We start from the raw sequence: 21566 nt of genomic DNA, 5'->3' as shown, positions 1-21566 counted from the left end.
TTCCCTAGGTCTTTCTGATTAATTGAATTGCCCAATTAAGCAGGCCAAAATTAAAAGGAAGATACTGTCATAAAAGCCTTAATTGTCTAACTTTTTTCCTGTTGAACAGTTCTGAGTGTTCAATATCCCATTAAGAAACCCATCATCCAGTTTCCTCAGCAGTGGGGTTTTTTTCTCTTTTTTTTGGTAACATTAGCATCCATTTGCTGTGAGCTTCATTTCAGACAGCTCCAACACTGAGTAGGCATTTTGTTTCACAAAGCCCATGCACAAGTTTACTTTGCAGAGCTGTAGACCAGAGTAGGTGGTTTTTAGCAGATGGAGTTTTTCATAGAAGGTGACTGGTAAAGAAAAAAAGAAACAAACCCTGCACAATATTTTGTTACTGTGTAAAGAAAAGCCAGATTCTGCAAATACTTGGCCACATGCTTTGCCTTAACTGTATAGACAGTGCCAATCTTCATTTGGATGAATATATTTTTGCATGTTGGTGATGCTGAAGTGACAGCTCATTTCTATCTTCATCTCCACAGTAGTGCTGCTACAAATGTCAAGTGTCTGTCCCCCAGCAATCCAGGCAGGAAATAAATCCCAAATAAGAATTCCTTCATGACCTACACGAGCTATTTGTGGTGAAGAGCTGTTCCTGGTCCCCTCAGCAGTGCAGTCACACCAGTATTGTCCCAGCATGAGGGAGGGGATGCCGTGGGAAGAGCAAGCAGTGACAGGGAGCAGGGGCTGCCAGTGCTGGCTCTGAGAGGTGTGAAACATCATCATGCTCTGAGCTCCCAGCTTTGCTGAAAAACCCCGTGGGATAAGGGACCTGGTGGTACCAGAGCAATTGATATGGCTTTGGCCAGCAATCTGGCCCTGCTGAGGGCACACTCTATGTTGGATACATGCAAAAAACAAAGACCACATTTTCTACTGTTTTATTATTTCACCAATATTGAAATTATTTATGCTGGAAGATAATATTACCCTTTTAAAAATAAAAACTTACTTCAAAAGAAAATATTACCCTTTCCCTCCAGCTAAGGGCTCAGGAAATTGTCATCAGGTCTTTGAACAGTCAGGGAAAATGTAAATGAAAGTGTGGAAGCTTTTATTTTTAAAATGCAAGATGAACAAGCTGGGCCCTCTTTACACAGCAGGTCCAAGTTTTCTCCTTTACATATCACATCCCCCCTTAGAAAAATGGGTAGTTCCTCTAAATCCTGAGAGGGGGGAAAAAGTTTAAAAATTGTTTAAGGTGGGATTGAATCCTGGTCAGAAGGAATTTCCTTTCTGGGTATTAATAAACATGTAGTCATGGGGACTAAAAGCCTTATTTTTCAGAATTAACATATTTCAATCTAATGCTTCAGGTACTGAACATCTGATGAACGCAGTCAGATCACAGCAGTACTAAAGTGGCCCTGGATCTCAGCTGGCCAGATGCTGCAGACACAGCTTGTCACAGCAGCCAGTGCTGGCACTGCCAGGCTTTTGGACCTCACTCAGGATAAGGCACAAGGAGATGCAGCAGCTGCATTTCAGGCTAAGAGAGGCTGCATGGCAGCAACAGCTCTGTGCCTGCAAGAAATTCTGCAACCTCTGGGCCAGATGCAACCAGTACTGGGCTTCTGGCATGACCTCCTGAGGCTGTTTTGGTGAATTGGATACAAATCATTTCTGTATCAAATGAATTGTTCATCACAGTCTTAACAAGCAATTTCAGAGACCAGTAAGCCATCCTCTTTAAGGAACAAGTTAGGAGAGCACAGAGACCTCAGCCCAGTGTGGCCCTGTGTGTTCTGGTGGGAATTGCCCCTGATGTGTGCAAAGGAAAGCAGGTGCTGCTTCTGCCAAGCACCCATCTCCTGTGGGCTGCAGCCACTTCCAATCTCGTTGTTCATTCATGTCAATGCATGTCGTTCTGGCAGCTCCTCAAGGCTAAGAAAAAAGGCTGCTGTAACCTTGTCCCCAGTTAGTTAAAACTTGCTCTAGTCCCACTTTGAAACACAGGTTGCCAAAGGCTCAGAAGAGTCCTGTTTTTTACAGAGGTGCAGTGAGGGGAGACATTGACCTGCTCCCAGGGAACAAGAGAGCAACCCCACCTCTGGGGCTGCCTTCCCCAGCACAGCTCCTCCCTCCTCTCCTTTGAAACCTCGAATGGGAAGCTGTACCCAGACCTGTGTATGGCTCCTGACTCTCTTCTGAAGTCTTAGAAATGATACATTCATAAATCTGTACATTATAAATTAGGCTAATGACCTCTCCATGCAGGCTGCAATGCTTGCCCAAACTAACACATATCTAAATGAAGGAAGTAAAATTCAAACTTACAGGAGAAAACACAGAGCCCCATTATCACAGGGTACACAGGTAAAAGATAAAGCCCACAAAGGCTGGATCTCTGATAGGATTATGGAGCAGACAGGCTGTCAGCAAACATCACCCCCCTTCCAGGCCCCAGGAAGCTGGAGAAGGATGAGCATGCAGGAGCAGGGAGATGACAGACTGAGAGAGAGTCAGGCTCCCTGCAGAGCTGGTTCTTGGCACTGCAAATCCACATCCAGAGAGAATTCCTCATCCAGCAGGCAGCTGTGGACAGGTGCTGCCAAGCTCCAGGTGTTTCCCATTAGCATTGGCTCAGGTGTGGGGTGGTTATAAATGGTCCAGGCCAGGAGAGAGGCTGTCTGTGGGTATCTGGTGACTCCTTGGGGTGCCCTCTGCTTTTACATCTGTATGTAGCATGGGATTTTTTTTTTTTTTTTCACCCTTCTGGTTAAGAAATTTAATGTAGAAGAGAGTGAGTGGAGGCTCTGTGTGTTGTTCTTTAGTATGTGTTTGCTTGTGTGATGGGAATGGGAGATGGAGGAGTTCTCTTGGAAACTTACTGGCAAAGGCAGTGGCTTCTGAGTTGTATTTGACTTATGCCAATAAGGCAAAAAGCAAAAATCTGTTTTTACATGACCAGTAGTGGAATGGCTTTGTACCTGGCAATTCTGGGCTGCTGTTCATTAACCAATGCTGTCTAGTTACACTGATGAATGACCAAGGTTTTTGTGTATGTAGGATTGCAGAGTGTGGTCAGCAGAACCGATGTTCTTGCTGAAATAAGGAAGAAGATAGTTTATCTGTAAATAATGCTGTCTTTCTCTCTCTCAAAACAGGCCAGTATCAGCTCTGCCTGTTCTGTTTCATGTGCCAACATGGAGGACTGGGACAACAACAATGAATTCATCCAGCGACTGGACTTTTCCAGCTGTGGTGAAGACAGTGAAGAAAGAAGTGTAAATGAGGAGGACTCCCTGACCTTGAGCCCCCCCAGAAGCTCAGAGTTCCAGAAGAGGCAAGAGAGCAGTCCTCTGCCAGCAACTCCTCAGAGAAAGCTTAGTGAGATTTTCCTGAGCAGAACAAAAGCCTGGATGAGTCCCACCCTGAAGTCTTCCCCATCTGTGAGCAAGAACTGGAGTAAACCTGAGACACCACTGCACATCACCTGGAAAAAGCTGCAGCTCTGTGACACCCCACACACTCCTAAGGTAATGGCAGGTCTGTGGTGCCTCTGTAGGAGAGAAATGCATCTCCCTTCAAGAAGCTTGTTGTTTGGGGGGAGCTTGGAGTTTGGGCAGCTGCAATTGCTGTTCTGTTCATCACATTTTTGGATGCTGATGAGTTTTGTGTTGAAAATTGGACACGGTGTTATGGCTGGGATGTGTACTTCACCTGGCAGGACTGGTCAGCTCCAACCAGCTTGTTTGGTGCCACAGTCTTTCTTTTTGTGTGAAACAGTTGCTCAGCAAATCTGAAGAAAGCAGGGCTTTGTTCTCAGGGTAGCAAATCTCCTATGGAAGGGGTGGCAAGCCAAGGTGAGCTTGTGGAGGGGAGTTAGCCTCTCTTCACCTGTGTCACTGTCCTAAAATGCAGCTTAGCTACTGAGCCAGTTTCTTGGGAGAATGATAGAATGATCCCAGCCCCTTTTTCATGTGTAACTTCTTGGAGAGAGTATAATACAATTGTTTTTTGTCTTAAGTAAGCACAGGTGGAGACTTGGCACCAGCTTCTCTGTTCCTAGATGATTTCTGGTGTGTGCATGGCTCCAAGAAGTTCAGACCTGCAGTGAAGCGTAGCTGCTGGTCTTCTCTCAATGTCCCTGCTCTCCTGATAGATTGTTTGCTCCTTTGCTTAAGTGGTACACAGAAGATCAGTGCTTTAATGCTTCTGAGCTAGGCTTTGACTTCTGTCCTCCAAAAACCTGATTGTGTGGAGAGAAGGATGATCCTCTGGCCTTATATGATTGACTGTGGGGCAATATTTACTGAGGAACAGCCTGCCACTCTCTAGGGGAAAGCAGCCTAAAGGGCATACCTCCAAAAATTTCTTGCAGTGACCCTTTATAAGAAATCTCACCTTAAGAAGTTGTCCTTGTTTTGGATGGAGTTAATTTTGTCCTAGTAATTGGTACTGCACTGTGATTTTGGACTTAAGGACAGTGTTGCTAAAACATGGTTGTTGCTGAGAAGTGATTACCCAAAGTCAAGGACTTTTCAGTTTCCCGTGTTCTGCCAGTGACCAGAAGCACCAGCAGCTGTGTGGCTCCAAAGCCAAGACAGCTGCCAGGAACAAACCAGAGGAAAGCTCATACCATAGAACATCATGTTCAACGTATAAACAGAAGGAAATTAGCCAGGAGGGGCTGATTAGGGCCCAGGGATGGGCTGTACATCAGTCAGCAGGTGGTGAGCAATTGTGAATCACTTGTCTGTCCTGGGTTTTATTTCTCTTTTCATAGCAATAATAATTACTGTACTTTATTTTAATCATTACATTGTTCTTTTCTCAACCTACAGCCTCTCCCAGTTTTTCCCTATTTCTGCTCCCCATCCCACTGAGGAAGGCATTGTAGATGTGAGCAAAGGGTTCAAAAGCAGAGGGCTTAGTGGCTGGCTGGGGTTAAACCACAACAGAGATATATAAAAATATATTCCAAACCAGATGGGCTGCAGGTAGTGAAGGCTGCTTTCAGGGTGTGCATTGTGTAGGTAACATGTTGGCTGGATGATGTAAAACATGCTGCTTGTAGTTTGTCACGTTGTCATAAGCAGCAATTGCATGAACTCAACCATTTATTTTCCTTTCTCTCCTGGGATAAAGGTCTTGTTTTCCAAGCATGCTGCAAAAGATGGGCTCCAAAGGGCCTAAATCTGCCTGTAGACAAATCTAGGAGTGTTGGCCTCAGAACATTTGAAAGTGATAGAAAGGATGAGAGAGCAGAGCCCTGTCTAAAACTGCAGGCAGAGCCACCAGATGTGAGTGGAGATGTGGCTCCAGGATTTTATTGGTGAGACCACTGTGGGATTGAAAAAATGAGTGCCTTGATCTTGAACAGGGAGACTTCTGTGTTCTTAAAGGGCTTTTAACTAAAAGAAAGCACAATGTTAAATAATCCTCTAGACTGTAAACCAATCTCTTGAAGCTGAAACAAGTCAAAACCAACTGTATTTTTTAAAAGCTGATGGTTATTGAAGGAGTCAAATCAGAGTGAGTAGATTTTTGTCTTCAGCTCAAGACTGCTGAATATACTTTCTATGGTCCAAGGTTCTAGACTAGTGAGTGAAACACAATGGCCTGTGTTCTGTGGCAAGGTGAACTATAGAAGATCCAGAGCTCCTTTCTATTTCTGAAACTCTGGTTTTTACTCATGAGGAGAAATGGGTTCATTTTTCTTTGCTAGTAGCCATATAAAAAATATTTCTAGCAACTTCCCCTATCCTAATGCTGCTTAGTGCTAGGAAATCTGGCTGGTGTTCTAGCTCATCTCCTGACAAACCAGTCCTGACTGAATTGATGCAATGGTCCATGCCTGGCAAAACTAGGTCCTCCATGTTAATGCAACATATGATGCAATTTCTACCTCTCTGTAGGAGGGCAAGGGGAGCAGCTGGCTCCTCTTGAGGACTGCAATTGCCAAAATGGCTCTGCAGGCCTCACCCAAGTGAGCAGGGAATAGACTATGAAAGGGCTTAACAAAGAATGGAATGCTTTGTGGAAAATGAAAACTGTGGGGACTAAACTAGGGACACAGGGATTTAATGATTCAGCTCTGCCAAGGAAGGGAGCTGGGTTCTCCTTGAGTTACAGGAGAACAAGAATTTTATTCTGAAATAGCAACAACAACAAAAGTAGTCCTGGTTTATTTGCCACTTATTTTTTCCTCTCTCAACACAGAGCCTGTTATCAAAGACAGCTTTTCCTTCATCTGCAACAAAGGTCCCAGCCAAAGGCTTCAGACACCTGAGGCTCACTCCTCGTGCTGACTCTGAGGACTCCTCCCACGCTTCTCTTGTCAACATTAACCCCTTCACACCAGAGTCCTATCGACAAACGCTCTTCCATCCTAATGGCAAGAGGAAGGCTGGAGGAGAGCTGTAAGTGAGCTTCTCTTGGGCAGCAGACTGAAATCAGACTGGTGGAAGGGGATAAGCAATGGAGATGTCCAGTGTCTGGACTTATTTGCTAATAATGAATCATCTGCTTCTGTAGTATTCATAGGTGTAGAGTAAATGTTAGCAGATGTATAAAGGTAACAGAAGTATAAATAAAAATCAATCATTGCCTCTGTTCAGAAAGGTAAGTGGGGGATCAACAGCTCTCTTTAGTGCTGTGGCTGCAGCTTCAGCAGGAATAAGGAGGCCAGGAGAATGTCTCTGGACAGTGCCACTCTGTCCTGTGGGCAGTACTGAAATCTGAAATTGCTTTGTGGAGGCCTCCTAAATGGGAACAAAGAATTCCTAACCTGGGACTGCAGTCTTTAAGACCTCAACTAAAAACTTGTCTATCAACTCTATAAAATACATGATTAGGCTGTGAAGCAAGGTTTGGAGGTTCATTTGAAAGATGTTTTAATTTCAAACCCAGTTGGATTGCTGCACTGAAGTGATACAGCAGGCTTTCCTAATTCCTTCTGTTATAGGAATGATCCTCATCCAGGAAGCCAGATTAAAAAGGAGCTACTTACAAAGGTGAGTGTCTGTGCATTTTCCTCCCACAGAGTGGATAAGATGTTTGTAACAGCTTGGTGTTTGATGGAATTTATTCTGTTATTGGAGTAGAAACCAAGGCACTGTGCCAGAGGATGAATGCCTATGACAGAAAAGGTCTAAGCTGAATGTTTTGTTATTTGTTTGAGATGACAAACTTGGAAAAGGTGGAATTGTTCTTTGTAACTGCAATAGCCGGGCTTATGGAAGGATAACGGTACCCTCTAGCCGAGGAGACTGGGATTGCAGGCAAATGGTCTCCCTGGAAAAACTGCACCTGCAGAGCAAATCTGCTACCAAGCAACATCCAGGCTGCCACAATTATTGTTTTACCTAGAAGAAAGCCTCAATAACTTGTCAATTACTGGAATATTATTCTGCTTGATTGCTAATGAGATTGAGTATGTAATATAGGTATAAAATTGGGTACAAGGAGGTATTTGTACTGCCAAGCTTCTTAACATAGTGTAAAATACAGCTGCCTTATGAAATGCAACCTTTTGGGAAGGCCTGCTGTTTCATGTGAGCCTCATTTTACTGGCTGTGAGGACCAAGTCTTCCCTCCTCCTCTGTGCCATAAACTAATCACAGCAGGTTGTGTGGAAGCCACTGAGCAACATGAGCTGCTGTCCCTGTAAGGGATGGAGAAAAATCACTTAGACCACTCTTGTTGTTCACTTCATGCTCCAGTGCTTATCTTTTCTTTACTTATTTTCCCTGCCAGTAGGCATCACTCTCCCAGCAGTACCAGCAGTTCCTGGATCCCCAGTGGCCATTATTGTAGCAATAATTATGTTCCAGCAGTTCTGCCAGCTTTCAACTCTTTGTGGAAAAGTGTCTCCGGGTGAGATATCAGTGGGAATACAAACAAATACACTGAGACCAGCTAATCTGCTATTAGCCAACAGCTGGTGCTTCAAACCTGCAAAGCCTGAGCTGATACAGAATGGCCTTGGCTGCAGGCAACCTCAGCTGCCAGGGCAGAGCTGCTCTTGCACAGCTGGGGTCACACAGAGCCAACACACCAAGCTCCTCTCCTGAGCTCAAAATAGGCAATAGATCGAAGGTCTTCCCAAGTCCTGTCTTTGGGCCAATACCTTGTTGTGGCTTGCTGTTCATTCCTCAGTGACTCCATCAGCCGTGGGTCTAGGAACTGGTCTGGGTTGTCAGGAGAAGGGATTTGATGGCAGTAACCCAAGGAGGCATAGGCGTATACAGCCAACTAGACTAAATTTCTCCTTAACTACAATTTCTACCTCTATGGCTAACAAGTCCTGATTATATAAAACCAACCAAGCAGCCTTGCAACTTGGCCAGCTCAGGGAAGGCGGCCTTAAAGTGGTCAAAAAACCACAAGTGAAAGGTAATTTCAACAACTGAAATGGCTAATTCAAGAACTGGCCATGCACCTGCTCATATGCCTGGATGAACACCCAGAATGGGAGAGGGAGCAGTGTGGGTGCTCAGTGACAGCAAGTGTCACACACCTCTAAAACAATGGCAGTCTTTCAGCTCCTGTTTGTCTCTGCTGTTTTTGTCACTTTGCAGAGATACCCTCTGAAGGCGAGCAATATGGTTTCCCGCTACAAGAAGGAGTTCCTGGAACTAGAAAAAATTGGTGTGGGGGAATTTGGCTCTGTCTACAAGTGCATCAAACGCCTTGATGGATGTGTTTATGCCATCAAACGCTCCAAAAGGCCTCTGGCAGGATCCTCAGATGAGTGAGTGTGCTTGCTGGAAACTGCCAGTTGAAATGATGGGCATGTTCTTGAGAGGTGTGATGGGAAGGAGGGCGTGTGGATCTAAAAGTATCTGATGGGTGGAATGAGCAAAAATTGGCTACTGCTGCACACAAGTAACAGCTAGGAGAGTGGGGGGAGATAACGCTATACAACTATTGGATGTAAATGTCTAGGGAAGGAAGAAGTCTCATGCACTGCAAAGTGAGAGGATGGGATACCTGAACACCGTGGGTCCATCCAGGCAGTTTCTTTACAATAACTGTCAAGAAGTTTATTTGACAGACATGCTGTATGGCCAGCACTACTCTTATCTGTATTGACCAGCTTGTGGTGTCCTGTAGCTAAAGCAAAGACTTTGAAGCTGCTGCTGCCTTTGCCTCTTTTGACTTTCTCAGCAGTTATTTTCTTTAACAGCTGCTCAGGGCATTTGAGCAAGGGCAGGTTTTGCCTCAGCAGCTGGGAGAGCCAGTCTGTCTGTCAAAACCCGAGAGAAAGGGGGAACAGAGTGGTTCAGGACTTTGAGGCTGCAAAGCAGGGCTTCTCTCTGGTGCCAAGTAGCCTCTGGCAGCCTGTCACCTCAGCTGGTTTTTTTCCATGTGTGCCCCCAGGCAGCTGGCACTGCGGGAGGTGTATGCCCATGCTGTGCTGGGGCACCACCCCCACGTGGTGCGCTACTACTCGGCCTGGGCGGAGGACGATCACATGATTATCCAGAATGAGCACTGCAATGGTAAGGGATCACATGATTATCCAGAATGAGCACTGCAATGGTAAGGGCCGGACGGCGTTCAAGGCTGAGATCCCAGCATGGGCAAAGTTCCCTTTTTTCGTACTTAAATGTGGGTGTTTTGGCTTACGAGAAAGCAAACTGCCCGGGGGCTGCATTTCTGTGGAGAATCCAGTAAGGGCACATAATATTTACGTGAAGCTCTGAGTGGTGCTAATGATTTAGAAGCAGTGAAATTTTGTATTTCTGGGATTTGAAAACTGTTTCTCTGTTTTGGCTGGCCTGGAAAAGCATTCCCCATTCTGATGCTCAGGGTTGTGCTGGGACTGTCCGGGTAACACCTGATATGAGTGACTCAAGAGCTGCTGACTAAAGGGCCATGCATCTTGGCAAAACCTCCTCTTAATGGGGGTGGGTAGTGACTGGTTGGATGAAGGCACCTTGCATCCTGACTAGAAGAAAAGGTGTTTATAGCTGCAGAGGAATGGAGTAAATGATGAGGCAAACTATAAATGGGCAGCTACAGGCAGGGTGGTAAACTCCTACTGAAGCTTGCCCTTGGCAATACCACTGCTTAAGAGAAATTGGAAGAGATGCTACCAGAGTTGCTGAAAGCAAATATGTAATGTTCTTTTGACTGGAACTGTAGTCTTGGGGCTTAATGAAGAGTGATGACAGCTGTTTGGAGCATTGCTCTAAAATCTGGTGGAGGCAAACACAAAATGTGCTCATTGCTGCAGCGTGAGTTTGTTGCTTGTGTTCTGGAGGCTGAACATCTGAGGCTGAAGGAGAGGTGGTCAAAAGTAAGCTGATGGAGACAGAGGCTATGATATCTTCTAGCTCTGAAACAGCTAAAGTGTCTCGATGGAGACTCACAAAACTGTGTAGAATCTTAATGCTTTTCAGTCAAAAATCTGCTAGTGGGAACCTAATTTCCTTGTTCCACCGCTCCTACACCTGCTTTCTGTATCCAAGCACAGCAGAAGCAATTAATTTTTCTGTTGTTCACTTGCAACAGCACCAGTTTCATTAACAGGTCAGCCCTCCTGGCAGGATGTAGAGCTGTAGGCTGGGGGTAGAACTGCAGCTGGTCATCCTTGTTGAGTAGCAGGCTGGGCATTCCAGGGCAGTGGGAAGGCTGAAGCCAAGTGATGATGTCCAAGTTTGCTCACTTGAGCACACAGAGCTGCTGGGGTTGGGGTTTGTCACTCCAAGCCTTCCAAGTGTTCTGGGCAGCTAAGCTGTTTCAAACATGCTGTTCCATAAAACCTCGGTCAGGTCGCAGACTGACTGTTTTCCCCTAGGTGGGAGTCTCCAAGATGTGCTGCTGGAAAATGCAAAGCTTGGGCAGTATTTCCCAGAAGGAGAGCTGAAGGAAATATTGCTGCAAGTCTCCATGGGACTAAAATACATCCACAACTCTGGCCTTGTGCACCTGGATATCAAACCTAGTAAGTAGAGTGCCCCCCTCCTTTGTGGAGGGTTTTCCTAGTGATCCCTTGGGGGTAGGACCTGTAATAAATCCTTCTGAGTGGACTGATTGTAGTGCTCCAAAGAAGGTCTTGTCCTTATCTTGTGTATGGTGGTGTGGGGTTTTTTATTATTTTTTGATTTTGATTTTTGCCACTACTGCTACTCTACAATTGAGCTTTTTCTGGTAGTTGGCAGCATTTTACTCCTGTCTCATGACCTTTGTAATCCTAGCTCATGGGAATCACCTTCAAACTAATGGAACAAGTAGGGCTGCCAGGGAAGATGGCACTTCCTTGTTTACTGCTGTCTTGTTGCACAACACTTGCCTTTTGTGTGTTTACCTACCTTGGGGGGATTAAGTTCCTTCACAGATAGTAACAAGGTTTCCTCTCTGCAGCTCAGGATGGTCACCTCCAGGGCAATGCTTCCCCTCAGTCACAGAGTTAATTTTCTTAGAGGGGAACTCCTTTTTCCTGCTGAAAGTATGCCCCTCCCATAGAGGACAGAGGGAAAGGAAAGGTGATTTCACTGGGATATTTTATGCGCCAGATACAATTGTCTTAAGGCAGCTGTGTGGCTGAATGTGAGCTGGGCAGACAGCTGACTACTGGGTGGGAAGCATGTGCATAATTTCTCTGGCTGCAAAGCTTAACTACTTTGACAGGTGGGATTTTGACAAAGTTGTCAGGCTGCTGCAGCCTGACTGCTGGTATCACCTTATTGATAAACTTCTCTGTCTTGCAGGTAATATCTTCATCTGTCACAAGCTGGCAGTTTCAGGCCCTACTGGACAGGAGGAGAGTGACAGTGAAGATGAGTTCTCTCCTGGTGTGGTGTATAAGATTGGTAGGTTTTAGCCTACCTCACAGCTGGCCTAAGATTAGGGCTGCCCATTCCTGCCTGAGACTGCTGTGTCCTGTGGCTGAAGAGACTTGCACACAGAACTGATAGGATAGTCATGAATGCCCCAATTACTCATGAGAATTAACTCCTCTAAAAAGACAAATCACAGAAAAACCATGTGCTTGTTTCCAAGTGCAGATTCCTGACTTAGGAGCAGGCTTGCTCTCTTACTCAGTATTTCTCTGTTGGTGCCTATAAAGTGCAGGCTTTTATTGGAGAATGACTTCAGTTTGCTTCATTACATTTCAGCTGCTTGCTCTTTGTCTCAGGTGACCTTGGACATGTGACATCAATAACAAACCCTCAGGTGGAGGAAGGAGACAGACGGTTTTTGGCCAATGAAATTTTGCAAGAGGTAAAACTGCTAGAGCAGGGCAGTGGGGAGAGGTCAACTGTAGAGCAGTCATTAGTCTGACTTGTTCCTCACCTTATCTCCTCTTTCTTCTGTCTGGTCTGGCTGTGAAATCTGTGAAATTAGCACTTTATCATGAACAACAGTGGTGTGAGTCTTATGTAAATACTTACTCAATATGTACATACTTCATAAGTAACTATCATTGGATTATTGCAACTATTCCCCTTGAGGGATCAGTGAGACAAAACCTTTATCAGTTCGAAGACATTTGATTTGCATATCCAGCTGAGATGAAACTACTGGATGTTATTATTGAAGAATATATTTACCCAGATAGATGCCTTGTAAAACAGACACTGAACGAATAGTGGTGAGAGGTGGGAGGTGCAACACACCTCTTAAACTGACTGCAGTTTTGTCACTCTGGCCAACAAATGGAAAGGGAATCAGAACTGAACAACCAGCTTGGATGTGTTATTCAGTTCAGGTATTTAAGGGACAGTATCTGCTGCAAGTGGGTTTAGGAACTGTTAGGCCAGTGTATCAGATGCAGCCTTCAGTTTGAGTTGGGCATGGGTAGCTTACTGCTTTGTGGTGGAGGCTGGAGGTACACACGTTAGGCCATCCTCTGGAGTTACTTCAGTGATCCCAGTCACTGAGATCCAACGTGCTGATGGTTAGTCCTACTGCCTGCTGCCAATGTTTTCATCCTGAAGAGCAGCAAACAGCTCACTGAAGGCAGTGCTATATACACACACTTGCTTGGCTGTTTGTTTTTGAGCTCATACCCCAACTCACCTTTGCTTAGTGTAGCAAGATGTTCCTTTCTAACACCTTTCCCTTCTCTCTGCAGCAATACTGCTACTTGCCCAAGGCAGACATCTTTGCCCTGGCACTGACGGTGGCTCTGGCAGCTGGGACAGCACCGCTGCCTCACAATGGGGCCCTGTGGCACCACATCCGCAAAGGCAACGTCCCACCCATTCCCCAGAAGCTTCCCCACCGTTTTCTTGAGCTCCTTAAGGTGCGGAAGTAGTCTGACAGGATGGCAGCTTTTGCAGCTGGCATCTGACAGGAATGTTAGACTCTGAACTCCTTTGCCTTCTAGCTCATGATCCACCCTGACCCAGCACAAAGACCTTCTGCCACGGCTCTCACCAAACACCCTGTTCTTCGTCCTTCTTGTGGAAAAGCTGTGCAGCTCCAGGAGCAGCTAAATATGGAGAAATGCAAGACTGCCATGCTGGAAAGGTAAGGCTGGCTTGGGCATGAAGGGGACGAGGCACGGGCACAACCATGCTGGTCACCAGCTTTGAATGGAGGGTGGTAGTGCTGGGAGAATGCACGTGCAGAAATCCCCAGTCAGTTCCTGTGCCTGGAGCAGGGGGCATGATGGGGATGTAAAACAGGGACTTGCAGTGCCCAGGCAGCAGCTGTGCTTCAGCTCTGGCTTGGAGGATCTGTCTGAGTTATAACAGTGAACTCGTGCACTTCCTGCAGCCACTGGTGGTGCAAAATGCTGATACAACCTGCAGCCGGTGGGCAGATGAGGAATTGATAATGCACTGAGATAGTGGGCTAAGCATAGAAGGAAAAGAAATAGCAGATGGTGGCAGATTTCCCTTGTTCCCGCTCACTGCTGTTGGCAGCAGTGTTCTGGGGTGCTGGGATCTAAGAACTGCCCCACAACCCCTCTAAGTGCAATACTCGGCTGGGGAGGAGGTTTTCTGTCTAGACAGAATAGTGAATGCTCTGGAGGAACAGCAAGTACCAGAAAGGGAAGAAAGGCAAAGGAAAAGAAGCATCTGCCTTTATTTAGGTATTATATATGTATGAGATGACATTGATCTAAGTTTCAGCACTCAAAGCTATCTGAAACAATGGGAGAAAAACTGAGCCAAGTGTTCCCCATACTGGTGCCAGTGTGTTGCTGACCCCATATGTAGTTTTCTTCTGGTAAATCTTCAGAGCTCCTACCTTTTCAAACAGGAACTCTAGAGACAGCTACAGTAATCTTCATGTTACCCTCTGGGCTGAGAAGTTGCCCCCTTCCAGCAGTGCTGGAGTATTACAGTAACCCTCTTGTGCAAGATTGTTCATAGTTTGCTTCTGTAGCTGCTGGGGATTCATGCATGACATGGTTTTCTTCCTTTCATCTTCCTCTCCCCCGTGCAGGGAACTTAAAGCAGCTCGCCTTGCCCAGAGCCTCATGAAGGACCAAGCCTTAGGACGTGCCAAATTACAAGAGTCTGAAACCTCTTCTAAGCAGAAGAGCAAGCGTCTGGTGGGAGGGAAGAGCTGTCGCTCATTTAGCTTTACTCTGGGTTTCTGAATTTCTGTGTTGTCCAAAGGCTGCTGAATGGCCCTGTGGAAGCAGAGGGTCTGCACAGACCAATGCCCCATATTCTCTCCCTGTTTCTTTTTTTTTTTTTTTTTGTTCCCCTGTTAGTTATGATGAGATGTTGGCTGAGAAAAGAATGACTGACTTACAAGTGTTGGGTAATGGGATTTAAGGTTGTCCTCAGTCTTTTACTTGTTTAATTTCTTGTGTAATTGGCCTTGCTCTAGAGTCAGTGTAACTCTGCTGTGACAAAAGAATGACAGTTTCTCTACTCACTTCCCTCTTTCTTGAGTTGGGCCCTGTTATTGGTGATTTTGTGGTCTTAACACTTGGGCTGACTATATTTTTAGAGGGGTGGTAATGGCTGTACAGGGAGACCGCATCTACAGCTGGCCCCTTCTAGAAGCAAGCAGACAGAGACTACAGCAGCCAGTTTTAGCTACACATCAGGAGCCAGGCTGGTTACACACAGCTGTCCTGGGGGGCTCAGGGTGCAGCTGGAGTGGTGTTTCACTGACGGGGGACACAGAGTCATAGGAAGTGGGAGTTGAAGAAAAACGTTCTTTCAAACTTTTGTAACTGGGTGTGCTCTAACAGACTAGTTAGTCCCTGATGCCCGGCTCGTTTTCTGTCAGTCGGGGAGGACTCCTTGTTCGCGTGGGGGAGACAACTGCAGGGTGTTGGTAGCTGGGTCTGTCTGTACCCAATTCCTGCCCAGTATCTCGCACGTGGTGCAGCTGCCTGCCTGGGAACTGCAGCCTTTCAGCAAAGATGAGGGCAATTAGAAAGGGCTTTTTCAGCTTTTTGGAGTTGCCCATGTTGATGGTTGTATGTATTTCGTATTTGAGACCTCACGCACCCTTCCCCCTCTCCCCGCTGAATGTAACTTGGGGGGTCCTTGTCGCTTGTGTTGCTTGGAGAGAGCGCTGCATCGTCATGAGGGAGCGCTTGGTAACTCGCCTATTTCCAGGTTTTACTGGTTTGTTTTATGATGTTGCACGTGCTGGCTTTTAACTGTTCGATCCTATCGTTTCGTGCGAATAAAGGTTTTATTTTTTTTAACCGATGACGGAGTGATGGAATTTTGTTGGTTTTTTTTTTCCCTCCGCGAGCTCGGGGTCCCCCGGGGGCTGGGGGCTCGGGGTGCAGGCGCCGCTCGCCCCCCCGGGGGCTCGGGGTGCAGGCGCCGCTCGCCCCCCCGGGGGCTCGGGGTGCAGGCGCCGCTCGCCCCCCCGGGGGCTCGGGGTGCAGGCGCCGCTCGCCCCCCCGGGGGTTCGGGGTGCAGGCGCCGCTCGCCCCCCCGGGGGCTCGGGGTGCAGGCGCCGCTCGCCCCCCCGGGGCTCGGGCGCGTTTCCGCCCGGATCCTGCGGCCCGGCCCTTTCCTGTTCCGGCCGGCCGCGGGCGCAGTGCGGCGGCGGGAGAGGTGCGGAGGGCGCCGGGCCGGGCCGGGGCTCCCTAGGGCACTGCTTCAGCCCTGCTTTTCCCTCCGCAGGCTCGGCGGCAGCATGTGGCGGCGACCGGCGTGGCAGGTAGGGCTGCGCAGGCCCGGTGCCCTCGGGGCGGCGGGGGAGCGGCGGCTCCGGCCCCTCTGCCCCCCGGCGAGGCCGGAGCGACTCCGGACACGGAACGGCGCTCGGCGCTACCCCGGGAAGGGGAGGGGCGGGCGGAGGCGAGCGCCCGGAACCCTCGCCTGGCCGTGCCCGCTGGCCGGGGCCTCGGCGTTGGGTCTGCTCTTGGGGAGAAAGAGTGTGAGCTCTGGAACCACCTGTTCCGGGAAATGAGCTTTCTTTCCAATTCTTGCGCGTGGACCTCTAGCAGAAGTGTTTCTGGGCTTCCCCCCCCTTTCTTCTGGGATGGAATACTTGGTGGAATAATGGCAGTTCCTGTACAGCTTTGCCACTTGCAGTACTAAGAATTGTGTGTCCTCGGAATTCCTGGGGAACAAGGGTGTCAGTGCATCCACTGCTCACTCCAGTGGATGGATGTACTTTTGGAGCACACCTGGTTAATCTGTGAAACGAAGCAGAACCATCAGACCTGTTTGTTTCCAAAGACTAAAGCTCAAACAACTAAACCCCACTCTCCTACAAACCTCCTCCCCTCTTATTTACATATTACAGAAAAACAGTAGCTTCTGCATGTCCCAAAAAGAACTGCTGGAGGTGTATCTTTAGCCACACTTTTCCTATGTGCTCTTTAACTTTCATTTAACTAGTTGTTCTTTAAATAATCTTATTAGCTTCATTTGGTTGAACATATTTCTTTTCTCAGGTCCCCCATTAGTTACCTGGCAGAGAACATACTTGCAGAGCCTCTGCAAGTGCTCAGAAGATGAGGTGTGCAGGCTTGTGAATGCTGTTCCTAGTTTGTGTCTTGAAAACTTACATTTCTCTGTTCCTTCAGGTGCTCCGCCAGTTTGTAAGACATGACTCTGATACGGTTAACTCACTGGTACTTGAGAGATGTAAGTAGCTCCTGAGATGCACTTTAGTTGTTACTCATTGTGTTTACCTCAGTTTTAGGACACGTGAGATAGCGCAGGAGGGGAGCAGGTAGGAATGGTAGCTCCTCAGTGGAGCACCTAAGAATGTGTTTTTTGAAGCACACAGACTCTTGAGTGGTTTTCTGTCTGGTCTCTGTCCGGTGAAGCAGCACTTTAGGGGGAAAAGAAGAAAGCCCTGATAAAGACTACCACTCTGTAGGGCAGATTGTGCTTTATCTGTGGCAGTGGTTTGGGTCTGCTGTTGGCATGGTTTCTAACACCTGCCTTCAGGTGTCTTCTGTGCTTGTTTCTCAGACTCCTAGGTCCCTGGGGCACGTGTGTGTGTGCTGCTGCCCCAGCAGGATTTGCTCCAGGTGTACTTCAGCCTTCACTATTCACTTCACATGCTCATTGTGCAGGAGGGATACTTCCCTGACAGTTGTCCTTGAACATGGAGAAGGGATAGAGTGTGTCTGCCTAGGCCTGGTAATGGTGTTAAAACTGACTCTCTCATTCAGAGGATGGAGTACAGTAATGCAACTTTGTTTCAAAGGTACTGCCGTGCATTGTGTTTTATCATTATGAAACAAATGTCACATAAATGCAATTTAGTCTCAAGTGATACATGGATGTATCTGTGAAAGAGATGGAGCAGAAAGAATAAGGAAACTTTGGCTTTTTAAATCACTTAGTTCACAGTGATAATGACAGTACAGGCACAGTCAACCATCTGCTGGGGCCTGAAAAAGCCAAATGTCACAAGAGTTTAAAAAGTGCTCAGGAGGTGCAGAAAGTTGTGATCCTGGCCCTTGAGAAAAGCTGCTGACTGAGGGCTTGCCATGCTTAGAAGCATCATAATTCACCTGTATGTTTGGTCTCTTGTTTCAGCCATGAATCGTGTTCAGCTGCTTGGTCGGGTCGGACAGGACCCTATCATGAGGCAAGTGGAAGGAAAAAATCCTGTTACCATATTTTCTCTTGCAACCAATGAGATGTGGCGGACAGGGGAGAGTGAAGTGGGCCAGGGAGGTGAGTCTGCACAGCAACATGTCCCAGGTCATGGCTGCAGGGCCAGCAGCAGCACACTTGCAAATCTCTGGGGTGCAGGAAGGTTCCTTTGAGCTCAGCAGAGATGCTGGTGCATTTGTGTGTGTCTCAGTGATCCCCAGCAGCATGTACTGAAGAGAGATCTGCTGTTGACCTTCCTCAGGAGGAGAGGAGAGTGTGTTGAGTGGGCAGTTTGTCACTGGTGGGGGTGTGTCAGAGTCATAGCAGGTTCTGTACTCTTACTTGTGTTTCAGGATGAGAAAAATAAAGAAAAGATAATTTTCTCATTGATTCTGTCATCAGTTTGCATCTGCAGATGTCTCACTCTCTAGATTCTAGTCTGTGTGGAGTGTCTGAGGGGAAAAAAAATAATAGCATGAGCACTGTCTTACAGAAAATGCAATGTCTGGGTTTGAACTGTGCTTCTGCACAAGAATTTGTTTGGACAAGGATGAGTGAACCATTTAGTTCTGGAATGAAGTGGGAGATGGAGTGCTAGTAAACTTCTGTTTTCAAATCACTTCTCATAATTTGAAAATACCAATGTGTTGAAACTTAATTTCTGAGTCTTGTATCACAAAGTGGATTTGGCATCCAGCTCTGTTACTTCTGTGTACCTTAGGTGATGTCAGTCAGAAGACGACATGGCACAGGATCTCTGTCTTCAGACCTGGCCTCAGGGATGTCACCTATCAGTATGTGAGGAAGGGGTAAGTGAGTAACTAATGTGGGTGAGGATTTAATGGCTTAATAATGGATTACTATAAGAATTATGGTGACCAGGAACTGTAGTAAGATACAGGTGGCATAAAACAATTAGCAAAGCAATTACAAACAACTGATGCAAAAAGCCTGTGTACTTTGAATCAGATTCTGAATTCAGCCTTTTCATCAGGAAGTGTAGTGATAAGAGTCATGGGCTCCAAGTGAAAGAGGGGAAATTTAGGTTGGAAATGTGGATATAAACCTTACAGTCAAGATAGTGAGGCCCTGGCACAGGTTGCCCAGAGAAGCTGTGGATGCCCCCTCCCTGGAACTGTTCAAAGTCAGGCTGGATGGGGCTTTGGGCAGCCTGATCTAGTGGATGGTATTCCTGCTATGGCCAGGGGTTTGGAACATGTGGTCTTTAGGATCCCATTTTAGCCCAAACCATTCTATGATTACAGAGTGGAAAACAGCAGCACAGTTCTCTGACCAAAATCAAATTCTTGGGTTTTTTTTCAGCTCTCGAATCTTTGTTGAAGGGAAGATAGATTATGGTGAATATACAGATAAGAACAATGTGAGGCGACAGGCCACAACAATTATAGCAGGTAAGGAGTGAAGCACCAAGGTGCCTCTTGCTCTTATAAAATGAAAAGAGGGTGGAGGACCTCTGAAATGAAGCTTGGTTTGTCTTTATCCTCAGTATCCACACTCAGGGATTTTAAGAGAATGGGTAATGTGTACCAGCAGATTTCCTCTGGCACTGCTTGTGAACACACAGAAAATGAGAGTATCCGGTTAAAACTGTTGGTGTCATTTGCTTACACCACAGAATGGATGAGCAGTAGACTTGTGCCTTGGGTTGACACAACAAAGAAAACTAGGAAACTCAACTTTTTCCTTGAGCCTTCAAATAGCCTGAGCATCCTGCAGCATCTTTATTGTGAACAGAGCTGCTCCTGTGTTGCTTTTGAATGAGGGATAAATTAATGGGTAGTAGAGCAAACATTTCTGTTACACAAGTATGTCTAAAAAAACTAGAACAGAGGAAAAGGAGAGGGGGAAAAAAACAGGAAAAAGAACTGTCATATTCCTGGATGTTTCTGCAGCCTCTTTAAAAGCTAGCAGTGCTATAAATTACTGGAAGGGAGAAGCAATTCTCTTTTTTAATTAGTATTCTCCTAATGAATTCTTGTTCAAGAGGCCTAGTCTCAAGGCACTTTAAAAATTCCTTAGGTTTGATGAAGTAGGAGCTTCCCATAGTCCTACAGGCTGTTGACATGGTATATAGTATATAGAGCAGAGTGAACATGACCAAAGAAAAGGGGGAAGTAAGCTGTAATTGATGAAAGTTGTAGTCAAAGAATTAAACCATTATTTTAAAATGTTTTTAGTGTCTTTCACTGTTCAGCAGCTTTTCACCAGCTTTAGCACACTTGTTTCATAGTACATATGGCCACCTTGAATGTCTGCTTTCAGGGGAGATAGAGAAGGAACCTTGTATTGGACACTGATTTGTTTTAGCAACTATTAGTCCGTTCCAAAATCCACATCTTAGCAACTTATTTTAACACATACCTGGGCTTCATGGTGTGAAGGCTTGCAACAAGTCAAAACAATGCTCAAGATTAATTTTTAAAATTTCTTTTCAGATAATGTGATTTTTCTGAGTGATGGCTCAGTGAGAGAAAAGGTGTGATGTCCTTAGTGCTTGGATCCAGGCCATTTCATTCCTTTGGTTTTTCAGTGCTTCATAATCCTGTAGTCACGTATATTGCTGTAGTTTCTTTAAGAAATAAATAAAATGTTTGTTACCTAGAGGGTATTTGTGTGTTTTGTTCTCCCATGTGCTTTCTCTCTGTTATGATCTTTTGGATTACTTTCTTTTGTTCTTCTTAAAAGGAGAAGTACCCCAGGCAGCTGTATCAATTCTTGAGCTGATGAATATATAAATGGAGAGTCACTCTTTACATCTTCAGCCATCTTCAAACCTTCTGTCCTTGTCTGCCTTAATCTCTCTCCTGTCTTGTGGGGCCTGCCGGCCTGATCCCCTCTCACTTTTGACATCCCTCCTCTGTTCTATAGGTGTCATTCCCTGTTTTTCCTTCTCTAAGCCAGTTGGACAGTGAGTTTAAAGCAGAACCATCGGCCTTGACTAGTGCTCAGCTGGAGATTTCTGGAGAAGGCCTCCTGTGCATTTGCATCTGCCCCTCTGCTGATCCTAAATATTGTCTTTAACCAAACCCTGCTTAGGTCTTGTTTGTAGTGATGTTTGGTGTAGGATGATATCAGCATTCCCATCCCGTCCCTCATTTGGGTGCTGTGCCCGTGGTTTGCCATCAGGAGGAGCTGGAGGAGCGACTGCCTTGGCTGTGCCTTCGGGGAGTCGAGTGAAAAACGTGAAAAACATTCCGGGTCTGGGATTCGTAGTGTGGGAGTGGCCCTTGTTTCACTGCGTTTTTTGTCACAGTGAGAATTACTGTATTATTGGAAAGAAGTTGCTCAGCTAAAAAGTGTTTAATTCTACTACACAAAAAAGAGAAGGGGAAATACCCACTGTAATACAACCTGATGGAGCAGGGAAAGAAAAATATTAGAAGTGACGATTTCCTGCCTTCAGAGCTGGTGGGATTTTGTATCTCATCTCTCTCTGATCCCAGTGCAGAATACATTAAGTCTGCAGCTCTTCTACAAAGCATTGGGGTTTTTTTAAAATGCCCTGTGCACATTGTCTGTACTAACAGAAACTTCAATTCTTTCAGT

At 46.3% G+C, this 21566-nt stretch overlaps 1 protein-coding gene across 2 annotated transcripts; it reads left to right on the top strand.

Annotated features, from left to right (window-relative positions):
* Positions 1 to 3170: 3170 nt before the first annotated feature.
* Positions 3171 to 20621, top strand: WEE2 (WEE2 oocyte meiosis inhibiting kinase). 2 transcript variants are annotated; one of them, XM_059845936.1, is made up of 16 exons: positions 3171 to 3530; positions 6217 to 6416; positions 6962 to 7010; positions 8577 to 8749; positions 9379 to 9500; positions 10802 to 10948; positions 11715 to 11816; positions 12143 to 12228; positions 13082 to 13252; positions 13337 to 13479; positions 16062 to 16098; positions 16973 to 17033; positions 17940 to 18080; positions 18721 to 18808; positions 19323 to 19411; positions 20456 to 20621. In XM_059845936.1, exons 1-16 carry the CDS (start codon positions 3198 to 3200, stop codon positions 20500 to 20502), a joined length of 1989 nt encoding a protein of 662 aa, XP_059701919.1. In that variant the 5' UTR covers positions 3171 to 3197; the 3' UTR covers positions 20503 to 20621. The 2 variants fall into 2 exon arrangements, with proteins under 2 accessions (XP_059701919.1, XP_059701918.1); XM_059845935.1 differs by lacking the exons at positions 16062 to 16098; positions 16973 to 17033; positions 17940 to 18080; ... (1 more) ...; positions 19323 to 19411; positions 20456 to 20621 and adding an exon at positions 14404 to 15635.
* Positions 20622 to 21566: the final 945 nt, after the last annotated feature.

This window comes from Haemorhous mexicanus, chromosome 5, assembly GCF_027477595.1.
Source record: "Haemorhous mexicanus isolate bHaeMex1 chromosome 5, bHaeMex1.pri, whole genome shotgun sequence".
In the NCBI taxonomy this organism is placed as follows: Eukaryota; Metazoa; Chordata; class Aves; order Passeriformes; family Fringillidae; genus Haemorhous; species Haemorhous mexicanus.
Note: the sequence above shows the minus strand (reverse complement) of the source record. Positions and strands in the feature narration are given on the sequence as shown.